The sequence below is a fragment of the Parasteatoda tepidariorum genome, chromosome 11 (assembly GCF_982258835.1).
Source record: "Parasteatoda tepidariorum strain Cologne lab strain chromosome 11, Ptep-v5.0, whole genome shotgun sequence".
NCBI classification, from domain to species: domain Eukaryota; kingdom Metazoa; phylum Arthropoda; class Arachnida; order Araneae; family Theridiidae; genus Parasteatoda; species Parasteatoda tepidariorum.
Genome location: NC_141765.1, coordinates 14,874,467 through 14,895,032, shown reverse-complemented (window position 1 = coordinate 14,895,032; position 20,566 = coordinate 14,874,467). Strand labels below are relative to the sequence as shown.

The 20,566-nt window shown below is 29.5% G+C and overlaps 2 protein-coding genes across 4 annotated transcripts in view; both read right to left on the bottom strand.

Annotated features, from left to right (window-relative positions):
* Window positions 1-1,128: 1,128 nt before the first annotated feature.
* LOC107444164 (astakine) lies at window positions 1,129-12,577 on the bottom strand. 3 transcript variants are annotated; one of them, XM_043052236.3, is made up of 5 exons: window positions 12,439-12,569; window positions 9,446-9,560; window positions 4,785-4,859; window positions 3,431-3,503; window positions 1,129-1,589 (listed from the first exon to the last, which is right to left on the bottom strand). In XM_043052236.3, exons 3-5 carry the CDS (start codon window positions 4,836-4,838, stop codon window positions 1,231-1,233), a joined length of 486 nt encoding a protein of 161 aa, XP_042908170.1. In that variant the 5' UTR covers window positions 4,839-4,859; window positions 9,446-9,560; window positions 12,439-12,569; the 3' UTR covers window positions 1,129-1,230. The 3 variants fall into 3 exon arrangements, with proteins under 3 accessions (XP_042908170.1, XP_042908169.1, XP_071044087.1); XM_043052235.3 differs by lacking the exon at window positions 9,446-9,560 and having other exon boundaries at window positions 12,439-12,577; XM_071187986.2 differs by lacking the exon at window positions 12,439-12,569 and having other exon boundaries at window positions 9,420-9,520.
* Window positions 12,578-15,213: 2,636 nt separating this feature from the next.
* The window catches only part of LOC107444165 (uncharacterized), a 48,361-nt gene continuing 43,008 nt past the window's right edge, over window positions 15,214-20,566 (bottom strand). Inside the window, exon 2 of the mRNA XM_021147822.4 lies at window positions 15,214-16,861. Coding sequence (XP_021003481.1) covers window positions 15,432-16,861 — 1,430 coding nt within the window. The 3' untranslated portion in view covers window positions 15,214-15,431. The remainder of the gene's footprint in view (window positions 16,862-20,566) is intronic.

Genomic DNA, 20,566 nt, shown 5'->3' with positions numbered 1-20,566 from the left:
TAAGATTTTTCTCTAATGAAATAATTCATAACTAATAGTGTTCGAAGAATTTCCAAAAATTAAATGTGTATATATATATATATATATATATATGTATACATATATAGTCTGCTTTAAAACTATTGACATTAATTTAAAATATCAAACAGATAAGTGCTTGATTCTTCCAATATTGTTGTTTTTATATTATATCAGTTTTTCAGGGTTACTTTATTTATTTATATCTTTGAATTTCCTTGTACATGTATATTAATTCATAAAGATGTTTTGTCATCAATGGAGAACTTATCAGACTGTTGAAGTATCACAAAAATATCAAAGTAGTTTTATACTTTTGTGACATGTAAGATATTTATATCACTTGTTTTATTCACTATATATTATTTTATATAATGTAATTTTGTATTTCAACTTAAATATTGATCAGTGTTTTTAGATTGACCTCCAGTAACTCATAATTTTCATTTTTGTCTTTCCATTTTACTTAAAAAGATTTCTGAGGCTGATTAAAATATTTGAACTCTATATTTATTTCAACATTTTTATAAATTTAAAAATTTTGAATTTAAAAGTATTGAGAGAAATTGTGAATTTACATGCTTTTTGTATGGCTTTATGATCTGTTAAAATGTTTAGGATAGATATCTGGGTAATTTAATAGTATTTTAGCATTAGTCTTTTTTAAATAATTTTCAATTCTATATTGTGCTGGTGAAATGCACTATAAATTCCTGTATGTGTGATTCATGCTTAGCGTTTATGTCTTAATTCACATTTATATATTGTAGAAAAAGAATTGGATTATTGCAATAAATTAGCAAAGAAAAATTGGTCTCGTTCACAAAATTTCTCCAATAGTTTTCCTTCTTGAATTTTATGACTGAAGATTTATAGAATGCCTCAATGACTGTTAGATTACAAATCAATAAAAAATAGCTTATGAATCCCTTTAAATAAGTGAGTAACAGAAAAAGAAAAAGTTCATTATATATGCTCATAAGTTTCTGCTAGCCCAGTTTATTATGTAAAGTTTGTTTCATTTATGTGGTTTGTTGTATTTTTAGCTAAGAGATATGGATATTTTAAAGTTCAACAATAGTTGGCTAAGAAATAATGTCTTTAGTAAAATAATTTAACAATAAATACTTTATTATAAATAATTTGACCTTTGTAAGCCATTATACATATAATGCATATGAATGAAGCGTAATCACATGATGAAAATTTTTACTATTTTCTTCCGAATGCCTCAGCTGAAATTGTTTGAGGGTTTGCAACTGCTTGAGGTCTAGAGTTTGCAAATGCTTGAGCCCTAGAGTTTGCAAATGCTTGAGGCCTAGAGTTTGCAAATGCTTGAGCCTTAGAGTTTGCAAATGCTTGAGGTTTTGTAAATACCGGAGCGTTACATTTATTTGATTTGCAACTTAAATTTTCATCACAAGGACAAAAGAGGGAGTAAACATCTTCGACATGACGGATCTCTTCATTTGGGTAATACAGCATTCTGTCTTCTGGTTCTGCCCCTGTACGACACCAATCTCCAGCTCTCCCTTTTGGTTTACATTCAGGAATAGAATATCGTTCCATGTCTATAAAAATGTAAATTTATTATTTTTCTGTGAATGACACTCATGAATAGTCATGAACTCCAAAAAGTATATTTTATGATCTTTTATTTGTTTTTAAATTATTCCTATTTGAATGAGTTAGAAAAACTTAATCAAAACAAAAGGATTTATTATGAAAAACACAGTTAATACATTGGGCCGTCTATTAATTTTTAGTGTTATTCTTAATCAGAAAGAATGGTCATAAAACATGAAAATAATTGATTCGCATATAAAGGCTTTTTAAATGCAGTGTATGTCAGCGCAATCAAGAAGTTTCAATTCCTGCCTGCGGATCGAAAAAGAATTCTGAGAATATAACTTTACTGACATTTTGAATTTTTTTTAAAATTCATTTTGCACAATAACCCTCTCCTCTCTGTTGTATAATTATATCGGTCATTATAAATTATAGCTGTTTCATTCTCTAAATTTAAGTATCTATATATATATATATAAAGAGCACCTTTGTACAGAACCACTGCTCTTTACCTCATGCAATGATAAATAAAGCATCTATCTTTACAAAAAGTATACAAGGTGATAAAGATTGCACCAGACTTGAGCTGGATGCAATTGAAATTCCTCATAAAAAAATTATTGTAAAACTGGTCTTCCATAAATTCATTGATTTAGTTCGCCTGGGCTTTATACCAGGGTGTTAAACTGCACTATCCCCCACTTATATCTATAAAAAAAGTACAAGTATTAAAAAGTAAAAGTAGTTCATGTGGGTACATACTTTAATGGATAAAATAATTCCTTTTAATTATTAGGTTTCAACCAACTTTACCTTTTTACTACAAATTTCATCATTGACGACTTAATCTTCTATTAAATGTTTCTTCTATTTTTTTTCTTAATGTATATGAATCATTTTTACCTGCTTCTAATAATTGAATATTAATTATATTCATCATTTTTCCAATTTTAAATTGTATACCATATTAAATTAGTAAAACTTGTAAGATTCAAACATAGATTTTCGTAAAAAAAAATTTTAAATGGTGATCTAATTAGTTTTAAATATTAACATAATCTAAACTTCCTAAAAAGACTGAGAAACTTATTTTCTGACAAAAAAATAAAATGGAAAAAAGTATAAACTCTTAATGCCAACAGTGACTACTGGTAACATATTCTTCAAATATTCTCACTATTGATATGATCTCAATAAATTTATGCCGAAAAGTTTCCAATAGAATTAAAAGTTTTACTGAAATCGATGAAGTAAGATTTGTTTTCAAAATAAAATTTAAAAGTTTACCATGTTATTTTCAGCTATAGTTCTTTGATAACAAGTGTAAATTAATTGAGCTGTTGCTCTAGTATGAAAGTGTGTCCTGATGACAAGAAGATAAATAACACTAAAGCCTGAGGTTTTAGAAATATGTGCACGGGATGAGGTACCAATTATCTGTCCTGAAACACATCAATTTGCTCTGCTTAAATTTATGTTTATTTAGGAGTGTTGAATTCAACATATCAACTTATGAATGTTGATTTGTTACTGCTTGCCTCATATTTTTTAATGTTATTTTGACTCACTCAAAAAGTGCTTTAATAAATTAAACTTTTAAAAATACAGGAATACAGAAAGTACTAATTAATTATTTAGATTGAGATATTTCACTCAATGCAGAACGCAGAAAGAAAAAAAATTTCATTTTCTTTTAAATATAATCTGTAGAAGTGAAAAATGATGTTATTAAAATATCATTTGAAAAGTAGTTTTTATTCAGTGTTTTAGTCGTGTTAAATAAGTGTTCAACAAGTAAATAAGTTATGTTAATTGTTTAAATTGAACAAAAAGGTATACTTACTGATAACACAACATTCATTGGGGCCACAATCTCCTTTTTTGTAGCATTCCCTTGGCGTATAACTAATGCACACCTATTCATTAAATATTAGATCATGATGAACTTCTTAAAATTAATAATTTTCTTATTCCATAAATGTTTTTAAATTATGTGTAAAAATACAGACAAAAATTTTACTAAATATGTAAAATAATTTGTTTTACGCATTTTGAAACCAAATTCAAAAATCAATTAAAAAAATTTATTAATTAATTAAATTTAAAAAACTAGCTTTTATGTAGTGCAACTTCTAAACATAATGCTTTGAACATCTGAAATTTTACTAAGCCATTCTTTTTCTCTTTTTCATTTTGGAAAAAGAAAAAAAAATTTTAATGTAAAATAAACTTAAAAATCGATTAGCATAAATTTATAGTTAATAATAATATAATAATAAGTTTGTTGGTACTTGCCGTTTCATTTCTATTGAAAATTAAGGTTTATATATATCTATATACTTTTGTTCAATTTTGAACAAAAAGCAGTTTTTATTCAAATTTTGAATTTTGCAACTCAAAATTACGTATTTTTAGTAAGATAACCTAAAATATTCAATACCTTACATTTCAAAAAAATTTTTTAGCCCATTATAAAATTTTAAACAAAAATTTTTTCATAATTTCGAGCATTATAAATAATTGTAAATAATTATTTTGTCTAAAATTATTTTTGTGTAAACTAATTTGTTAATTGGAGCAAAAGATTAAGGTTAATCAAAAAGTAAAATAACATCTAAGTCACTTCCACGTGATAAAACTTTTGGTATATTTGTGTTTTGATGGCAGATACGAATCCGTCAAAAAAGGACTTATTCCGAGAAAATATTTATTATAGATTAAAAGTAGTTATTTTATAGAGATACGTATTTTGATAATATAGTAATACTAATTATTTAAGTTTAAGTCTCTTAAACTATTAAGATTACAATTTATTACGCAAAAATCGGATTATTAGATTAATCTTTTTTTCCAAGTTTTTTCCAGATTTTTAAACTTAACTAATGAATTTGACGAAACTGATGAGCATTAAACCACTAAAATTATTAAACTATTACATTTAATTGTAATATCTTGGTCATTTTTTTACATATATTTCATTGAGTATATCGTTTGTCTTTGAATAAAAATAGGTAAGGAATAAAACTGGAGGCTTAAATTAAAACAGGAAGGAGATAATCTGGAATTTGATTAATTTATTGGAAAGATAAACAATTTCATTTCACTACGTATAGAGGATAACGTGTTTAAGTATATGTATATGAAACATTTTCTTGAAATTATAAAAAATTTATCATTGTAACAAAACTGCAACTTACCTGAAATAAAAAAAATAGAACAATACTCAGAGTAAAATACATCATGTTTCCCATTCTAATGGTGAAGATTTGCGTCTAAAGAAATAGTAAAAGAAATATGCTATTTATATTAACTGAATAAAAGGATTTTTTTGATGAATTAAAATTATTTTAATCTATCAAAAGGCATAGGACATCATAAATTATTTCTCTGTGTTCAATTTATTATATAATGAACAGACAAAGTCGCGGAGTGGTTCCCTTTTTTGACATTATTTCTTAAGAAAATGTTCTGTAACTTAAGCGGTAATATAATTAAAATTTTTTTAAAACTTTATTTACAAGTGATTTAGGGAAATCAATTGAAAATTAAAAACAAGAACATATATTTTGAAATACTTCATGACTGCAAAAAAAAAAAAAAAAAAATCTGTATAAAACTTTTTCACATATAATATATAATTATTATCAATGTATATAATATAATATTATTATCAATTCACATATAATATATAATTATTATCAATAATAATTATATATTATATTCACATATAATATATAATTATTATCATTATTCCTCATATAATTATTATCAATGTCGACAATATTTACAATGAGAAAAAAAAAGACTGTATTAGCTTTTGTTTTAATAAAAGGATTTTCGTGTTTTAAGTGCCAATCTTAATCGGTTCAAGAGTTGACCTCAATTATGCTAATTAATTAATAATTATTATTAATGAAATACCGAAACCAGACACAAAACAGAATTTTTCTTCCTTCTTTTTTTTCCTTTTCGACTTGGATTCCTGCCTTCTAGAATGGGGATAGACAAAACTTCAAAAAATTGTGTGTAGGTTTTCCATAATGGCCACTCTTAATATGTATTTTTAAACCTTTGTCAAGGATGAAATCAGAGAAGTATACCAATTAGGTCTCAAGTTAATATTTTAAATGAGGAAAAAACAAAAAGTTATCGAAATATAACAAATTAAAACTGAGGAAAGCTATGCAGGAAATATATTAAAACCTGTTTGACTGCCGTAAGAAACAAACATTAGATGAAAGGTGATTATATAAAAGAACTCCAGGTTTGATCAAACTTTCAGTTCAACCTCTCTTAGTAGTGACTGGTTTAATTTTGATAAAATTTTCCCCTCGCTTACATACATGATTGACGTCATTCTTGACAAAGGTTTTTAAAATAATGATTACATTTTGCTCACATGTTTTCAAGTGTACAATCAAACCTATTCCTAACAGACCCGACAATGGTATTGGAGGCAGTCTATATTATTTCATTTTTGCTCTCATTGAACTGGAAAATCTATTTTAAGGAAAGGTAGGTTTGCTGTCGCTTACAACTTTTAATGGTACGTGAAGCAAGCATATTAACCTTTGTTCTAAGGTTTTTACCCATTATAGGGGCCAATCTTAATGGTTCAAAGAATTGAAATTAACCTTTTGCTTACGGCTGGTACAGCATGTTGAACCACGTGTGATGGTGCACCGTAAGCAAAGGGTTAAATATGCTACCGGGTCCTAAAATTCTGGCTGTTCGGGTTTTCTAGTTCTGTGTACCTGGTAAAATTTAGATTTATTACCCATCTAGGTATTATAGCATTTATGCAAAACAAAATAAAAATCCTATGTAAATAAAATTTTACTTTGAAGTTTAAGAACAACCAACACCTCCATCAACGACCCTTTTACTGTGGAACTGAGAGTGGTCACTTCCGAGAGGTATTGTATGTCTTCAGATAAATAAAAATGTTAAAATTTGAGACGATTTTAGTATTTTTTCATCTTTATATATTTTTATACAATTTTGCAAGATTTATCAAAAGAAATTTCTAAAAGCTTTATATATATTTTAAAATTAAACCAAGCTGTCGCTGAAGTTTACTAAGACATGTCATATAAGTTTAACCTTCTAAAATTTCTAATTTAAGAGGGTTATCTAGTCTAGAGGTCCGATTTAAGCCTCATTTTTAAAAAAAATTCCAGTGAAATAAAAGGATAAGTGATATCATGATTGCCTGTCTTTCCGTTACATATTTTCTAGGGCGAAATAATTATTAATTAGCATATTAAAAAAATGATGAACGGGTCGATCTCCTTATTGTTTAACTTGAAACATATGAGACCAAAAAGTAACGATTATGTATGACTGTAGCTATGATTACATCCACACAAAAAAACAAAGCAAAAAGAAGACGACAAAATCGGAATTTAAACATACATTAAAAAATTGGAATTTCGGAAAAGATTCAATTTTTGGTGGTTCCAATTCTCAACTGATTTCCAAAGCGACGTAAAAATCGATTGATTACTTTTTCTGTAATTCAAGGGTGGGACAAAATAATAATTTTTGGGAAATTGTGTTTTAAGTTTTATAAAGTTCGGCTTTTAGGGGACTCAGGATCATTAGACGATGCCTGGACCATACTGCACACCTTCCTCGAACTCCGTTAGTGTGCACTCCCGGTCTGGCTTTTCTGCTAGCGGTAGTCACGCTGTACTCTCAAAGTGAACTGCATTGCGTTGCCTAATTCGAATACTCGTGACATCCATCATATTAGCAATCCCCATGAAATCATCAAAGCCAAATAATTTTATTATATAACAGTCGTTGAACAGCCAATTTTTGGGTTTACGATTACTAATGTTCAACTCCATAGCTTTGTAATTCTGAATCCAATTCAGAAGACAAGGGAAATCCTGGATCAAGTATTGGGAGAAATTTGTCTTCATGGAGGACTTTTCGATGGAATTAACCCACATTTGCGTTACATGGAGAGGGAAACCACGAGAACCTCTTACGGTTAGCCTGACAGCAAAGGGACTCTAACCCATGATCCGTCTACCACTGAGGATATTTCACGTCAGCACTGTGGTCTGTGCAAGCCGGATGCGAATTCACATGGACCAGCCATCGTTGTGATTCGAACCCCGTTCACCTTATTGGAAGGTGAACGCTCTATTCCCTGAGCCATTGCGGCTTATAGCCAAATAATTGGCATATCTTTACTGTAATAGAAGTGTTTTGGAGACGCTTCCAAATAATAGAGTTTAGCGATTAGTTATTATTTTGACTGTTCGCTCCAACATATCTTTCCAGAGCCGCGATGGCTCAGGGGAAAGAGCGTTCGCCTTCCAATGAGGCGAACCGGGTTCGAATCCCAGTCGATACGAATTCCGCATCCGACTTGCACCGACCAACGTGCTGACGTGAAATATCCTCAGTGGTAGATGGATCATGGATTAGAGTCCCCTTGCCGTCCGGCTAACCGTGGGAGGTTCTCGTGGTCTTCCTCTCCATGAAAAGCAAATGCTGGTTTGCTCCATGGAAAAGTCCTCCACGAAGGCAAATTTCTCCCAATACTCGATCCAGGAGTTCCCTTGTCTTCTGGATTGTGTTCAAAATGACAAGGCTGCGGAGTTGAACATTCGTAAAACCCATAAAATTGGGGGTTCCAATCAATTGTCTTTTGATAGGTCTTCGAATATAGGCCACGACGACGGATTGTCCGATGATAACGTTATTCAACTAAATTAAATAGTTTCCATTGTAAGATATGTTATTTTTAAACAAAAATATTTTCAGTCTTCTTTAAAATATTTGAAGACAGAGAGGGAGGAAATTATATGAAAATGAATAAGTTCGTAAGTTGATATTTTCTTAACTTTCTAAATTTAAAATATTGTGTTATTATTCTATGAAGTTTGATATCTTTTGTTAGTTAGGTTTATTCCCTGTAGCAAAATATTTTTTTAAAAAAATGTCATTTTTTAAAAGAAAAAAAGCTATATGAGTAAAAAATATAATTTAAATCTATAAGAAGCTCAGATAAAGTAGTTCTTTTTTTATTTAAATTTACATGGCATAGTTATAATAGAGAACAAATTACTTTTTATTTCATAAGCAAGTCTTCTTTGCGAATTTTTGCAATTTTCACACCTGTTTGACTCCTTAAATTTAAAACCTTTGAGTGCATAATTTTTTAAAACCTATTTAAAGCATTAACATAATTTTTTTTACTGAGCTTTATATTAACTTCTTAAACATCGATATTTGAATAATATGTATTATAAATATTTTTTTTCCAAAAAATCGAAACAATTCTAATTTAAGAGCTATAATATTGAAATTGCAAATAAATTTAGCTCGTTGTCGTGCTTACCGCATTCTATATCATTTTGAAATTTCAAAACTTTTTAAATTATGAGAAATATATTTACCGTATGATGATTTGAGAAATTATTGCTCATAATATCTATTTTTATTAGCTCAAAAGCTTAGAAATTTCAATAGTTTGAAACGCTTGCTTTTCGTTAAGGCTGTGAGACCCCTAAAAAAATACGATTCTTAAATTAAAATTTAGTTATAAATTTAAATAATTTATTAATACTTTTACCTTTGACATGCATCATGGCATGCCTTAAAGTTGCAGTGTCAAAGAGTTAAATTTTTCAAAATTTAATTTTTTTAAATTGATTGTTAGCTATTATTCCACTCAAAATCGTATAGTTAAGTAATTAAAATTTGTATTTATTTCATTATAGTGAAGTGCGCATTAGAGAAAAAAAACTTGTAGATTGAAAAAATCGTTAATAGAAGTTATTATAAAGTTTGCATCATAGAAAAAAACAACTTACTTGTAGATAGTAAGAACTTAACTTACTTGTAGCTAAGAGCTAAGCTGTGAATCTTGTGTATTTGTTGCACTGTGCGTTTAACTCCTTGAAAATGCAATTGGAAACAATGCACGTTTCTTTATTAAAGAAGGTTACGAGATCCTTAAAGAAAAAGATGCATCGAATTGATTTATCCTTTGACGTCTGGTGCACGTTTTTAAGTATTGTTTTGCATTGTGTTGATGGAAAGTCCAAAAGAATCTGATTTCGAAGAGCCGTTTAAAGTTTTTATGGTTTTGAAAATTTCGCTTCTTTTTGAAAGTAAGCAAAAAGTAAAAATTTTATGATTGCCTCACGTTTTTACATAGAATAGAAAACTCACTGTTGCTTATTTTAATAACATTTAGGTGAAATTTTATGTGTTTGACATTGAGAAGTTAAGTAGTGTTCACCTTAACATTGAAGTGTCGGTGTTATAATTTGGAGGTAAAAACTGGCGAAGCTTGTTTAGTCTTAAAACCAAATTACGCACTAAAATACCACACTTTATATACTTTCTAATTTTTAATACGGAAAACAACGCGAGAGCAAATAAAAATAACGAGAAGCAGTCAACTATTTCGATCCTATTAATAAACAACAATTCACGTGAAAAAGGAAAATATTTCGACATTTTCTTCTTTTTCTTAAAAAAAAATTCATTTAAACATAAAAGTGAGATTTATTTTACTTAAAGAAAAAAAAAATCTACTTTCGGTTTATGAATTATTATTATAGTTAACCTACTCGTGTGTATATAATATATACGTGGGTGTATTTGTGCGTTAGCGGAGAAGCATGACTTGTTGTGTCTGAATAACCTTAATCACACAAAATGTAATAAAGATACAATAATTATTATTAATAAAAATATTGTTTTTAATGCATAATGTTGGTAAGATTGAGGCAGAAGTTTTTCCATTTATCGGTGTGAAAATAATTAATTTGTGATTTTCAGGCAATTTGAGTTTCGTAGCAACTTGTGTGGAGCCTATATAATACGTAATAGCTGGAAAGTTATACACATTATTTCTATTTGTATTTCACACAATAACTATTGGAGGAATGAGTGATTTTTACACCTTTTTTTCATTTATTTATTGTTACACATACATATGTAGGCTTGTGTGCTCCTTACAAAGACAACGAATAAGCCCTTGTCAAGTGAAGAACAGAAAGCACAAATTAAATCCTGGGTCGAATTCGAACCTCCACTCCAATTTTTTGTTGAGCAATGCTACCCCAACAACTTGGAACCACAAAATGGTGAATTCGGCACAGCAGACCAACCAGTCGATAATATTTTTCTCGTTTTCAATGCTGTACATACTATTCTTAATATTAAAATAATCAATCTACACCTTTGTTTTTTGGGTTTGTTTACTACTAATGAAATAATCTTTATCAAAAAATTGAATTTAATATTGCACCGTATTCTAAAACCGGTATCCAAAATTTTTTTTTATAAAAATTTGAAAAGGAAATGTATTGTTGTTTAGTTCCGATTTAATTTTATTATCTGCGAATCATATTTAATTTCAAAATCTACAATCAAAATCCAAATAACAAGTTTATAGCTGATTTAGTGATAAAAGAAAATCAGTGATAAATTTTGTTAGAATATCGCAACACGGAAAAATTGTTAAATTCAGATGTGTGACGTCATATTGGCGCCATTCATTAATGAAATTTTTAATGATTAGCTGAATAAGTAATAGAACGGGACATGTTTTCGTCTGCATGTAAAAATACTACATGTACTCGAATAATTTAAAGGTGGAATAATTAGTGTTGATAGGTCGTCAAAGCGTATTCATCTATATTTTTTTGCAATTGCAATGTTTGGTTATGACAATCATATTATCATTGTTATTAACTATGTATCTAAATTTTTGTCCAAAATAAAATATAATTCATAAATATTTTTTGTCCAAAGAAGCATAATTCATATATAATTTTTGTATAAATTAAGTAATGTTCTTTTATATTATCACAATTTTTTTTAAAATTTTTATTTCAACTATAACTACATTTAGTATTGCAGTTATTGTTATAGTCAAAAATAAGTGTCTTTAAGATAATTAATGTGTGTCATGAAATTAAAGCAATTAAAATTTTACCAGGGCTGGAAAAATCTCAAAATCTTTATATGTCTTTCCGGGCATGTCAGTCTACAAAATACATGCCTGAACATCTTAATTAAAGTGTTTGCATAGGAGAAAAATGCAGAAAATAATCGAGCTTTTAATTCATTCTAATGAAAAACTATAAACTAGTAATAAACTAATTGCTAAATAATCCTCCATACTTTTTAGAAGGACAGGAATAGGACAAAACAGCTGAAAAAATCAGAATATTAAGTAGGAATGAATTTTTAAATAGCTTTACAAATAAAAGAAAAATCATCTACTCTAACATTGTTGAATTTCGTTAAGGATTTGAAGCTGATTCCCGTAAGAGTTAAGATCGTTTCTCTTGCGTTTTTCTTTCACATTACACATGTTAGGGGAATGCTTATTTTTTAATGAAAATGAGCATGACTTAGGGGATAAAAAAGGGTAACTTTACCTTATGAATTACTTCTATAATTAAAAAATCAGCAACAAGCTGAAACAATGTAATCGATTTTCCTTTTTTTTCCTTCACCCTTGGTACCGTTTATCCGCCTCATTAATCGATTTTCATCAAAATTAAAGGGGGCGCTTTTTCAATATTAAACATTTATGTGCCCGACCGGGCATGTAAAGGCAAAAAATGCATGCCCGATAGGAATTTTTACATGTTTTTTCGATCCCTAAATTTAACACTATCCCAAAAATATCATTGTCTTAAAAAATCGTTTGAAGTATCAGATGAGTGTTATTATTTTTCGAACCGTTGCTGTAAAACCTATTGTAATCAAATATTGTTGTTTATGATAGAATTTTAATTAAAATGTAATTAATTAGATCAAAATAAATGATTAGGACTAAGCAGGAGAGACGATGTAATAAATAATTACCTTCAATTCTGAATGAATATTCTCATAATCCAACTTGGATACAGCCGTCAACACAACCTATGCTCACCTTGAAGAAGAAAAAGTGAACAAGTTCACGGTCACTATCAACTCCTACGGCAATTCAAACAGGTCCGCCCCATGAAACTAACTTTCACTTATTTATTTTAATCATTTCGTAATTGTTGATTTCATTGTCTCCCTTTTGGAATCAGCAAGAGCTATGAAAATTAAAATTCCAAAGCGCAATTATTTTTTTCCAGACTGTTTCTCCAATTCCTTTTTTTTATTATCAGTTGGATGATTTGGCACAGAAGTAATAAATTACCTCGTAATTGAATGTACTTTTATTAGAATTTGCGAGATTAAGTATCTGTTCCATTAAATCAGAAATAATCTTGAGTAAATATCATTTTTGTGATCGATTGTTGCAACTGAACAAATTGCGTTTTTGTTGAGAAAGACTTTTCATAAAATGTTAACATCCTATTAGAAAAATTAGCTTGGCTGAACAAATTATCTTCACAAATATAAATGTACATTAATACAATAAAGTGAAATCTATAGTATTGTGTGGAAAGTGGACAAACATTACAAAACTTAATGTCAAATAAATCCTGAAAACGCATTAAAACTTACCAAAATTTCCTTTTTATAACTGTAAAAAAATTGATGCATATTAAAAGATTTTGATATCAAGTAAAAAAATATTTCACATTTTCACAACAATTATATTTATATGGAAAAAAAATGCGGTCATGCATCAATTAGAAATTACACATTATAAGCAAATTATTAAAAACATTTTTAATTTAGAAAAAAAGCAATAAGCAGTAAAAACAAAAAATGTTGATTTCGTATTTTTTTTAATTTTACATTGTATTTCATAAAGAATATCATAACTTTTAAGATCTTTATAATATATAAAAACTAAACTTGGAGATTACTATTTACATCTAATTTCCGTTAATAACTAATAACATCGTGGCATTTTTAAGGAGATGTATAAAAGTAATATTTTAATGTTAAAGAATAATTTTTTGTATTTGAAAATGACGATAATAAATACAAGTCTGAAAATAAAGTTCTTCACTGCAAGATTACTATTTTCAAATGTTTCTTTTTTGCCGCTTATTTAATTATGATTTTTTCCCAGTCTGACCGCTCGCTTTTGATATTTTTAATCATATTATTCTTAGAATTTGTGTATTCTTAGTACTTGTGCTTCTTACATTGTGCTTCGAACATTATTTTTAGAATTTTTTTGAATTCGTAACTTTGCAGCATTCCATTAATATGAATGCGACTGGCCTATCAGCACCAGTTTCTATTAGTACAGGAAGAACATGTACAGAACTAATCTAATATTTGTATTGAATACAAGTTTCGATTTTAAAATTGCTTTCAAAACTAAGGCGACACAGGAAAGTTGAAATAGCTTCAAAACATGGATTGTTTTTTCATCGACGATGCTACTTAAGAGATTTACAATAAGAAGATCAACCGATATAACGGCGACACTTGTTTTCTTTTCTATCTAAAAAAACACTGAAAATGTGAATATTTTGTACCCCAATACAGTTGAAACTCGATAGCTCAGTAATATGAATTATCGCAAAAAATCTTAATTCCCTATGCATGTACTATGCTGCTAATACTAATCGAATAAATTATTCGGGGAACCTCGATTTCACGAAATATTTTTGTTCAATAAATTTTTTTTTGTCTGATTTCTGAAAAATTTAAAATGTTCTTTTAGATTCTAATTCTTAAAATGTTATGGACGATTTTATGAATCATTTCTTAAGACGACAATAAGAAAGAAATTAAAATGTTTGAAACTAAATAGCCTGAATTATCTATTCCAAAAGAAATAGTCATGCGAGATGTGCTCATAAAATAGAAAAGAACTTTCGAATTTAATAAATTGTAGAGAAACTGATATTGATAAAGAAGTAATTATTGTAGACTACAATGTTTCAATATGTAGTGTTAGGAAAGAATCAGAAATGAGGCATCTCGTGATACGTTTGAAAAGATCTTTTTTGGTGTAAATACATTATAAACAACTTCTAAAAGTCAGTTATTTTGTTGACAGAATTGCTAAAAAATTTTACACTTTCGATGTCCCAAATTTTTGATATCACGGAATTTTTAGTGTTTCCCTTTAAGTTCAAAAAATCCAAGTTTCATTTTCATGCTTGCTGCAACTTCAAAAAGTTCTTAAATTGAAGCATATTTCAATTCAAGTTGAACTATAATTTAGGAATAATAATTGAGGTAACATTGCGTTAAGAATTGCAGCACAAAATTTTAAGAACTCAATTTGGCTATGTAAAAGTAATCTGAAATATTTTTTTGTTGATGGTACAGTGCGAGACTTTGCGGACGATGATTCAAGGATGCGATCTCAGACTCACTGAATTGTTTTTTGTGGAAATGCAGATTATTGGAAGTAGATAGATAGATTTAAAAATCACTGCATTTATTTTTAAAACATAGGACCAATCGTCACATCTAATAAGTCCCTTATTATGAGCAGGGCGGGGTTAAGTTAAGTCAAATATAATAATAAGTTAATCTTTGACTGAAACAGTATAGTAATTTTATATGTGAGGAGGTAAAAGCTATTACAGAAGTTGCTTTGGGAATAATAATAAATAAGGAAAAAGAATAAAATGTTCAATTTTATAGAAGGTATTGTGAATAACTAATGAAACTCATATGAAATATTTTTTAAATTTGTACATAATGGTAAAAACTAAGAGTGACACCAAATTAGAAAGTTTTTTTAAAATTTTTATAATGAGCTTATGAATCACTATACATTTTTAAAATAATTATATGCGAAATAACATATGAATGTTTGTTCCTGAGTGAAGATTCGACTGAATGTTAAGATCCATTTAAGAGTGATTCCACATAGGGAATTAATCATCAGAAAGAAAGATAAATGCACATTGTCTCAATCTGTTTATGGCAAATGATTATAAAGGTCACGTTACAAGATCTAATGGTCGCACCGCCAATTCTGAGTGTTTCGATAAAGCGTTAATTAATTGAATATTAAAATTGTCGAATCCCTGAAAACCTTGAATTGGGCCATCAAATATAACTTCCGTTGTTCCGTAGTTATTACCAATGTATGGTGTTCTCCCATCTTGATAACCACCGTGGTAATTATTTTGTGGTCGCTCGTTGGGGAAAACTCCACCTCTAATTACTTCGAAATTTCCACTTCCTAAAACTCCATAGGAATATCTTCGAGCTTCGGAAGGATAATAAAATCTTTCCCCTGAATTTCTATAGTATCTACCATCTGTATTTACTGGCATGGACGGAACTGTATGTATCTGAATAGGAGATTGCCCATAAAAGGGAAAATTTAATTGAATAGCACCACCATTAAATGTGCCTGTGATAGGCAAAAACCCAGAGCTTGCTTCCTCAGGGTAATTAATATTTGAAACATGTTCAGTCTCTCTATTATTGTTTTCTTTAGCTGCTGTTGAAACGGATCGTTTCCGTCTTTGCTTCTTTTGGTATTGCTGCATGTTAATGTTGTGTGTTGTGTCTATTGGAAGATTTTGTTGTGGAATTTGTGAATACATAGCGTCAGTGTTTGACAAGCCAGGAAATCTGTGGTTTTGCAAGAAAGATTCCTGTTGAGGATTTTGGGGAATCACCGGATTTGGGTTGTTTGCTTGGGCATTAAACATATTTTGATAAAACTGGAAAGGATCATACGCTGTCTGTTGCGGTATTTGAGTAGGGTAAGTAGCTTGATTAGCTTGATTGATATTGGAAAACATGCCATGTTGAAATGCTGTCATAAAATCAACAGAATAAGGAGTTCCATGTTCTGTGCTCTGAGGTAATTTTTCTTCGAAGAAATTATCAGGTGTTTTTTCGTTTTGATAAGCCATTTCATCATCATATTTTACTTTCCTAGGCACATTAGAAGTATTAATTGCAGCTCTGAAGTCGTTGTCTTTTATAATTTTTCTTTGCCTTGATCCAGAGTTTCTGTGTTTTGGATATCGAGAGTCTTCATCTGAATCCTCTTCATAACGCAGAAAACCAGCACCATCAAATGACATTTCGACAGGAATATCATTCATTATCGAAACAGAAGAAGGCCTGCTTTCTTGGGCTAACATTGGTTTGTGTTTTACCTTCGAAAATTCCCTTTCATACATATTTCTCTTAACCCGCTGCTTTGTTTCATATTGGTTAGACGATACATTAACAATATTATTTTCTGATTCATCTACAGATTCTGTTGTAAAGAAACTGCTTAAATCACCTGGATACACAACTTGTAAAGGTAATGGCTTTCTTGTAACTGGACGTATAGAAAGTTCATCGTTGAGCTTTTCAATTTCTTGATTGCCTCCTTCTGCTTGGTATGTTACTTGCCTTCGATCTAAGAAAAAGAAAAGAAATCTTAGTTAAAGGCAAATCTTAACAAATTCTTATGATTTTTTTTCCATAAATTTTGAAACGAAATACAAATTTACTTGAACTATTTTATTAAATGCAAATTCAAATTAAAAGTCATTTTACAGTTGGAGAGGAGTAAATGAGCAATGAAAGGGAAGAAAGACGTAGATGTTTCATTGTCTTTGAGAAATTAGTATAGGTTGAGGTTAATTTTTGATAGCTTCTTAGGCTTGAGTTATGTAAGGAAGCAACGTTTGAAGTTTTTCTAGACTCCAAATATCTTTTCAATAAATATATTCCATTTTAAATAAAACTCTTCATTCTTTAAATCTCGTATTTTTTTAATGAAAAAATTTTTGCTGTCGCAACCATTCAAAAAAAAAAAAAAAAAAAAAGGAAAGAAAAGATTAAGAAGAAGGATCGCAGTCGAAAATTTTAAAAAAATTATTTAAATTTTCTTATTTTAGCAACTATTTAAATTTTACAATATGTTTATTTCAATAAACAGTATGTAATTGTCATGAGCGCATATTTTCTAGAAAAATAGTTGAATGATAATCTACCACTTAATCTACTTTATTGACACAAGCCACACACACAAAAAAAAAGAGTATCGTAATGCAATCCGGCAACGAACGTGTTAATCTGTATATTACGGGTTTTCTTTAATACTTACTTTATCTCTCTTGTTATTTATATTTATCTGGATTTAATATAATTCTAATTAGGTTCTAATTAAAATTCATAGTGACGTAATTTCAAGGATCGAGGGGAATGTACATTTTTTTTCGGCATAAAAAATCGTTCACCAATAATTTCGCAAAAACACAATTTGCTTCGCCGAATTTACGATTTTATCGCATTTAGCAAAGTGGCAAATGCTTAGAGCGGGACTATATACAGGGTGTCCCGAAACGACCGCATAAACTCTGCACAGTTAGATTCCTCGTTGGGAGTACATAAAAACTGCCCAAAGAAGCGTTCCTGTACGATCCATAGTTTACGAAAAAAATACGAAAAACAAAGTATGACGTCACTGTCGGTGCAAGAGAAAACACTTTATTGAACATATCAACAGCAGTATACTATGTACAATTTAAAGCAGAACATGCGCGGCGCACATTTTAAACATTATCGTCTTGAAAGATATGCTAATACTGTCGTTAATATGTCCAATAAAGTGTTTTCTCTTGCACCGGCAGTGACGTCATACTTTGTTTTTCGTATTTTTTTCGTAAACTATGGATCGTACAGGAACGCTTCTTTGGGCAGTTTTTATGTACTCCCAACGAGGAATCTAGCTGTGCAGAGTATATGCGGTCGTTTCGGGACACCATATATATATATATATATATATATATATATATATATATATATATATATATATATATATATATATATATATATATATATATATATATATATATATATATATATATATATATATATATATATAAGGAACAATTGATTTATGCAAAGTAGCGTTCTTGACAGCCGACCAATGACACTATTACATTTCTACAATTACACGATTACGGACCGATTAATGTTTCGCGCACTGTTTTCCTTTACTATTTTTTTAGACTTTGCATGCTATGTAAAATACGGCAAAGTGAAATAACTATCTGGATAAATTAATAAGGAAATTAGTTTCTCTGAATTTATATTAAATTTGTTGGAAGATTATATTTCTTTCGATATTAGCTTTCTCTCCTAAAATTATTTATATTAAATGATTTTTGTTTTTGCGAGTAATGTATCCATTTCATGTATGTATTTATCTCTTCATTATTTCAGAGCTTCATAGTTCAATTATTTCGTTCGATGGAATTTAAAATAAAATAACATTGTATAAGTCGTTAGTACCACCTTTTTATAAAAGAAAATAAATAAAAACTGTAGCAAGATTCGTACGCACCTAGAAAAAATTAAAAGCTGGTATCAATTTTGTGATTAAAAAGCTGAAAATTTCTAATATTAGCTTCCATTTTCGAATTAAAAGTTTCATGTACTCCACCTTCGGGTGTGCGGGTGGGTGACCACTTTGATCAGCTTGCGTTAGGGACCGAGAGTGTGCAGTATCGGTCCTCGTTAAACTGTTCTGTCGTAAAGTGCTCGACTTCGCTCGCAGGTTGTTGGGCTACCAAAGCAAGGGAGCCATCCCCTCTGCAGAGGAGTGATGGAATGTCTTCGGATCATCCTCAGGGATGCTTCCCAGACCGTCGCCAATAGCCCATTGTGCAGCTCTAGGGTGACGTTAATAAAGTACCCACCTACCTACTTCATATTCGGATCTGCATATATTTATTTAGAGAAAATAAAATTTTCTGGTAGCAAATATAATAATATAATAAGATAAAAAAATGTATATTAATATTACTACTAATTTCCCTGGTGTGTATGTGTAGATTTTGACTTAAAATCGTAAATAACAATTATTTTACTCCGTTCATATTTATCCTAAATGGCGTGAAAAATATTTTTGCTTACACGTGAAAATCAGCTGATGCTCTTGGCAGACATATGTTTCACAAAGGACACGCAATTCTAAACCGTGCAAATATCGCCTTCAGAGAGGAGTGGATCTCCCGAGGACTCATGAATATCAGATTGAAAATATGAATTAGAATCTGAGGTAAAATCACGCATCTTACTGCTGAGATACTCATTTCTGTTTGCTTTTAGTCAAAAGGCCTATTTTTCATGGCTGTTTGGAAATCCTCCAATGAGTATCTTTTTTATGTATTTTATTATTTTTCGATCTGAACTATTTTGTATAATAATAAATGCGCATTGTCTCTACTGAAATTTCATTTCATCAATCAACATACATTATTAATTATTCCGAAAAATGTAAATGTTCCTTAGCAATCGTCACGCAATACATATATATATATATATATATATACATAAAAAGCTTCTATTAATATATTTTTATGTTAGTTTCTTCGTTATAAAACAACTCCTAATTTATTACTAATTAATTATTCAAATCGAAATGCTTTCTCACACTTTCAAAAGCCACATCCTGTTCTTAAAATCTATTTTTGGACCAAGTATGCATAAATTTAAATAAAGACATTTTTCCCTTTAAGTTTTGTGGGAATCCATCAACCTAGTTCATAAACCAATAGTAATTTCTGAGATTTCCCTCTTTTCCCTAAATAGAGACATTTTCGGATTTTTTGCAAGATTTTCCCTACCAGAAAGACTGATCGTGAATGAAGTTAACAACACTTTTCGTTCTCCACTCATCAAAGAATGACATAATAAAAGTTACTCTGTTTTCATTAGAATCCTGTGTCTGTTTTCCTGCTCGGTCCGACTGCATCATTTTGCAAGCCGGCAGGATCCGAATCTGTGCGGAGAAACCGAAATGGATTTCAAATAAGCTTTTTAATCTCGATCAGGAATCTGACACAGTTTTTCTTTTTAGGCCAAGGGGGGGGGGTAATATTGAATCTCAGCTCTCTAGTTGTATCCATCGCTTTCAGAACGTAGGCATAACATGCAGAATAGACATATGGAAAATCGTTGAGTTCCACTGGGCGTATGTATCATTTATAATAAACAAAAAGTTTGATGATTGAAGCATTTATTTTTTGTTGAAGATACTGGATGAATTATTAATTGTCATAAGTTGCAGAAGAATTTGACTAATAAATTTTCAACTGTCCATATGAATCAG

What these genes read in the sequence shown, in the direction of transcription:
- LOC107444164 (XM_043052235.3), bottom strand. Translation starts at nt 4,838, where the DNA reads ATGGGAAACATGATGTATTTTACTCTGAGTATTGTTCTATTTTTTTTA. An exon ending in TTCTATTTTTTTTATTTCAG is followed by an intron (nt 3,504 to 4,784) that starts GTAAGTTGCAGT and finishes TTTAATGAATAG; the next exon opens with GTGTGCATTAGTTATACGCC. An exon ending in CAATGAATGTTGTGTTATCA is followed by an intron (nt 1,590 to 3,430) that starts GTAAGTATACCT and finishes ACATTTTTATAG; the next exon opens with ACATGGAACGATATTCTATT.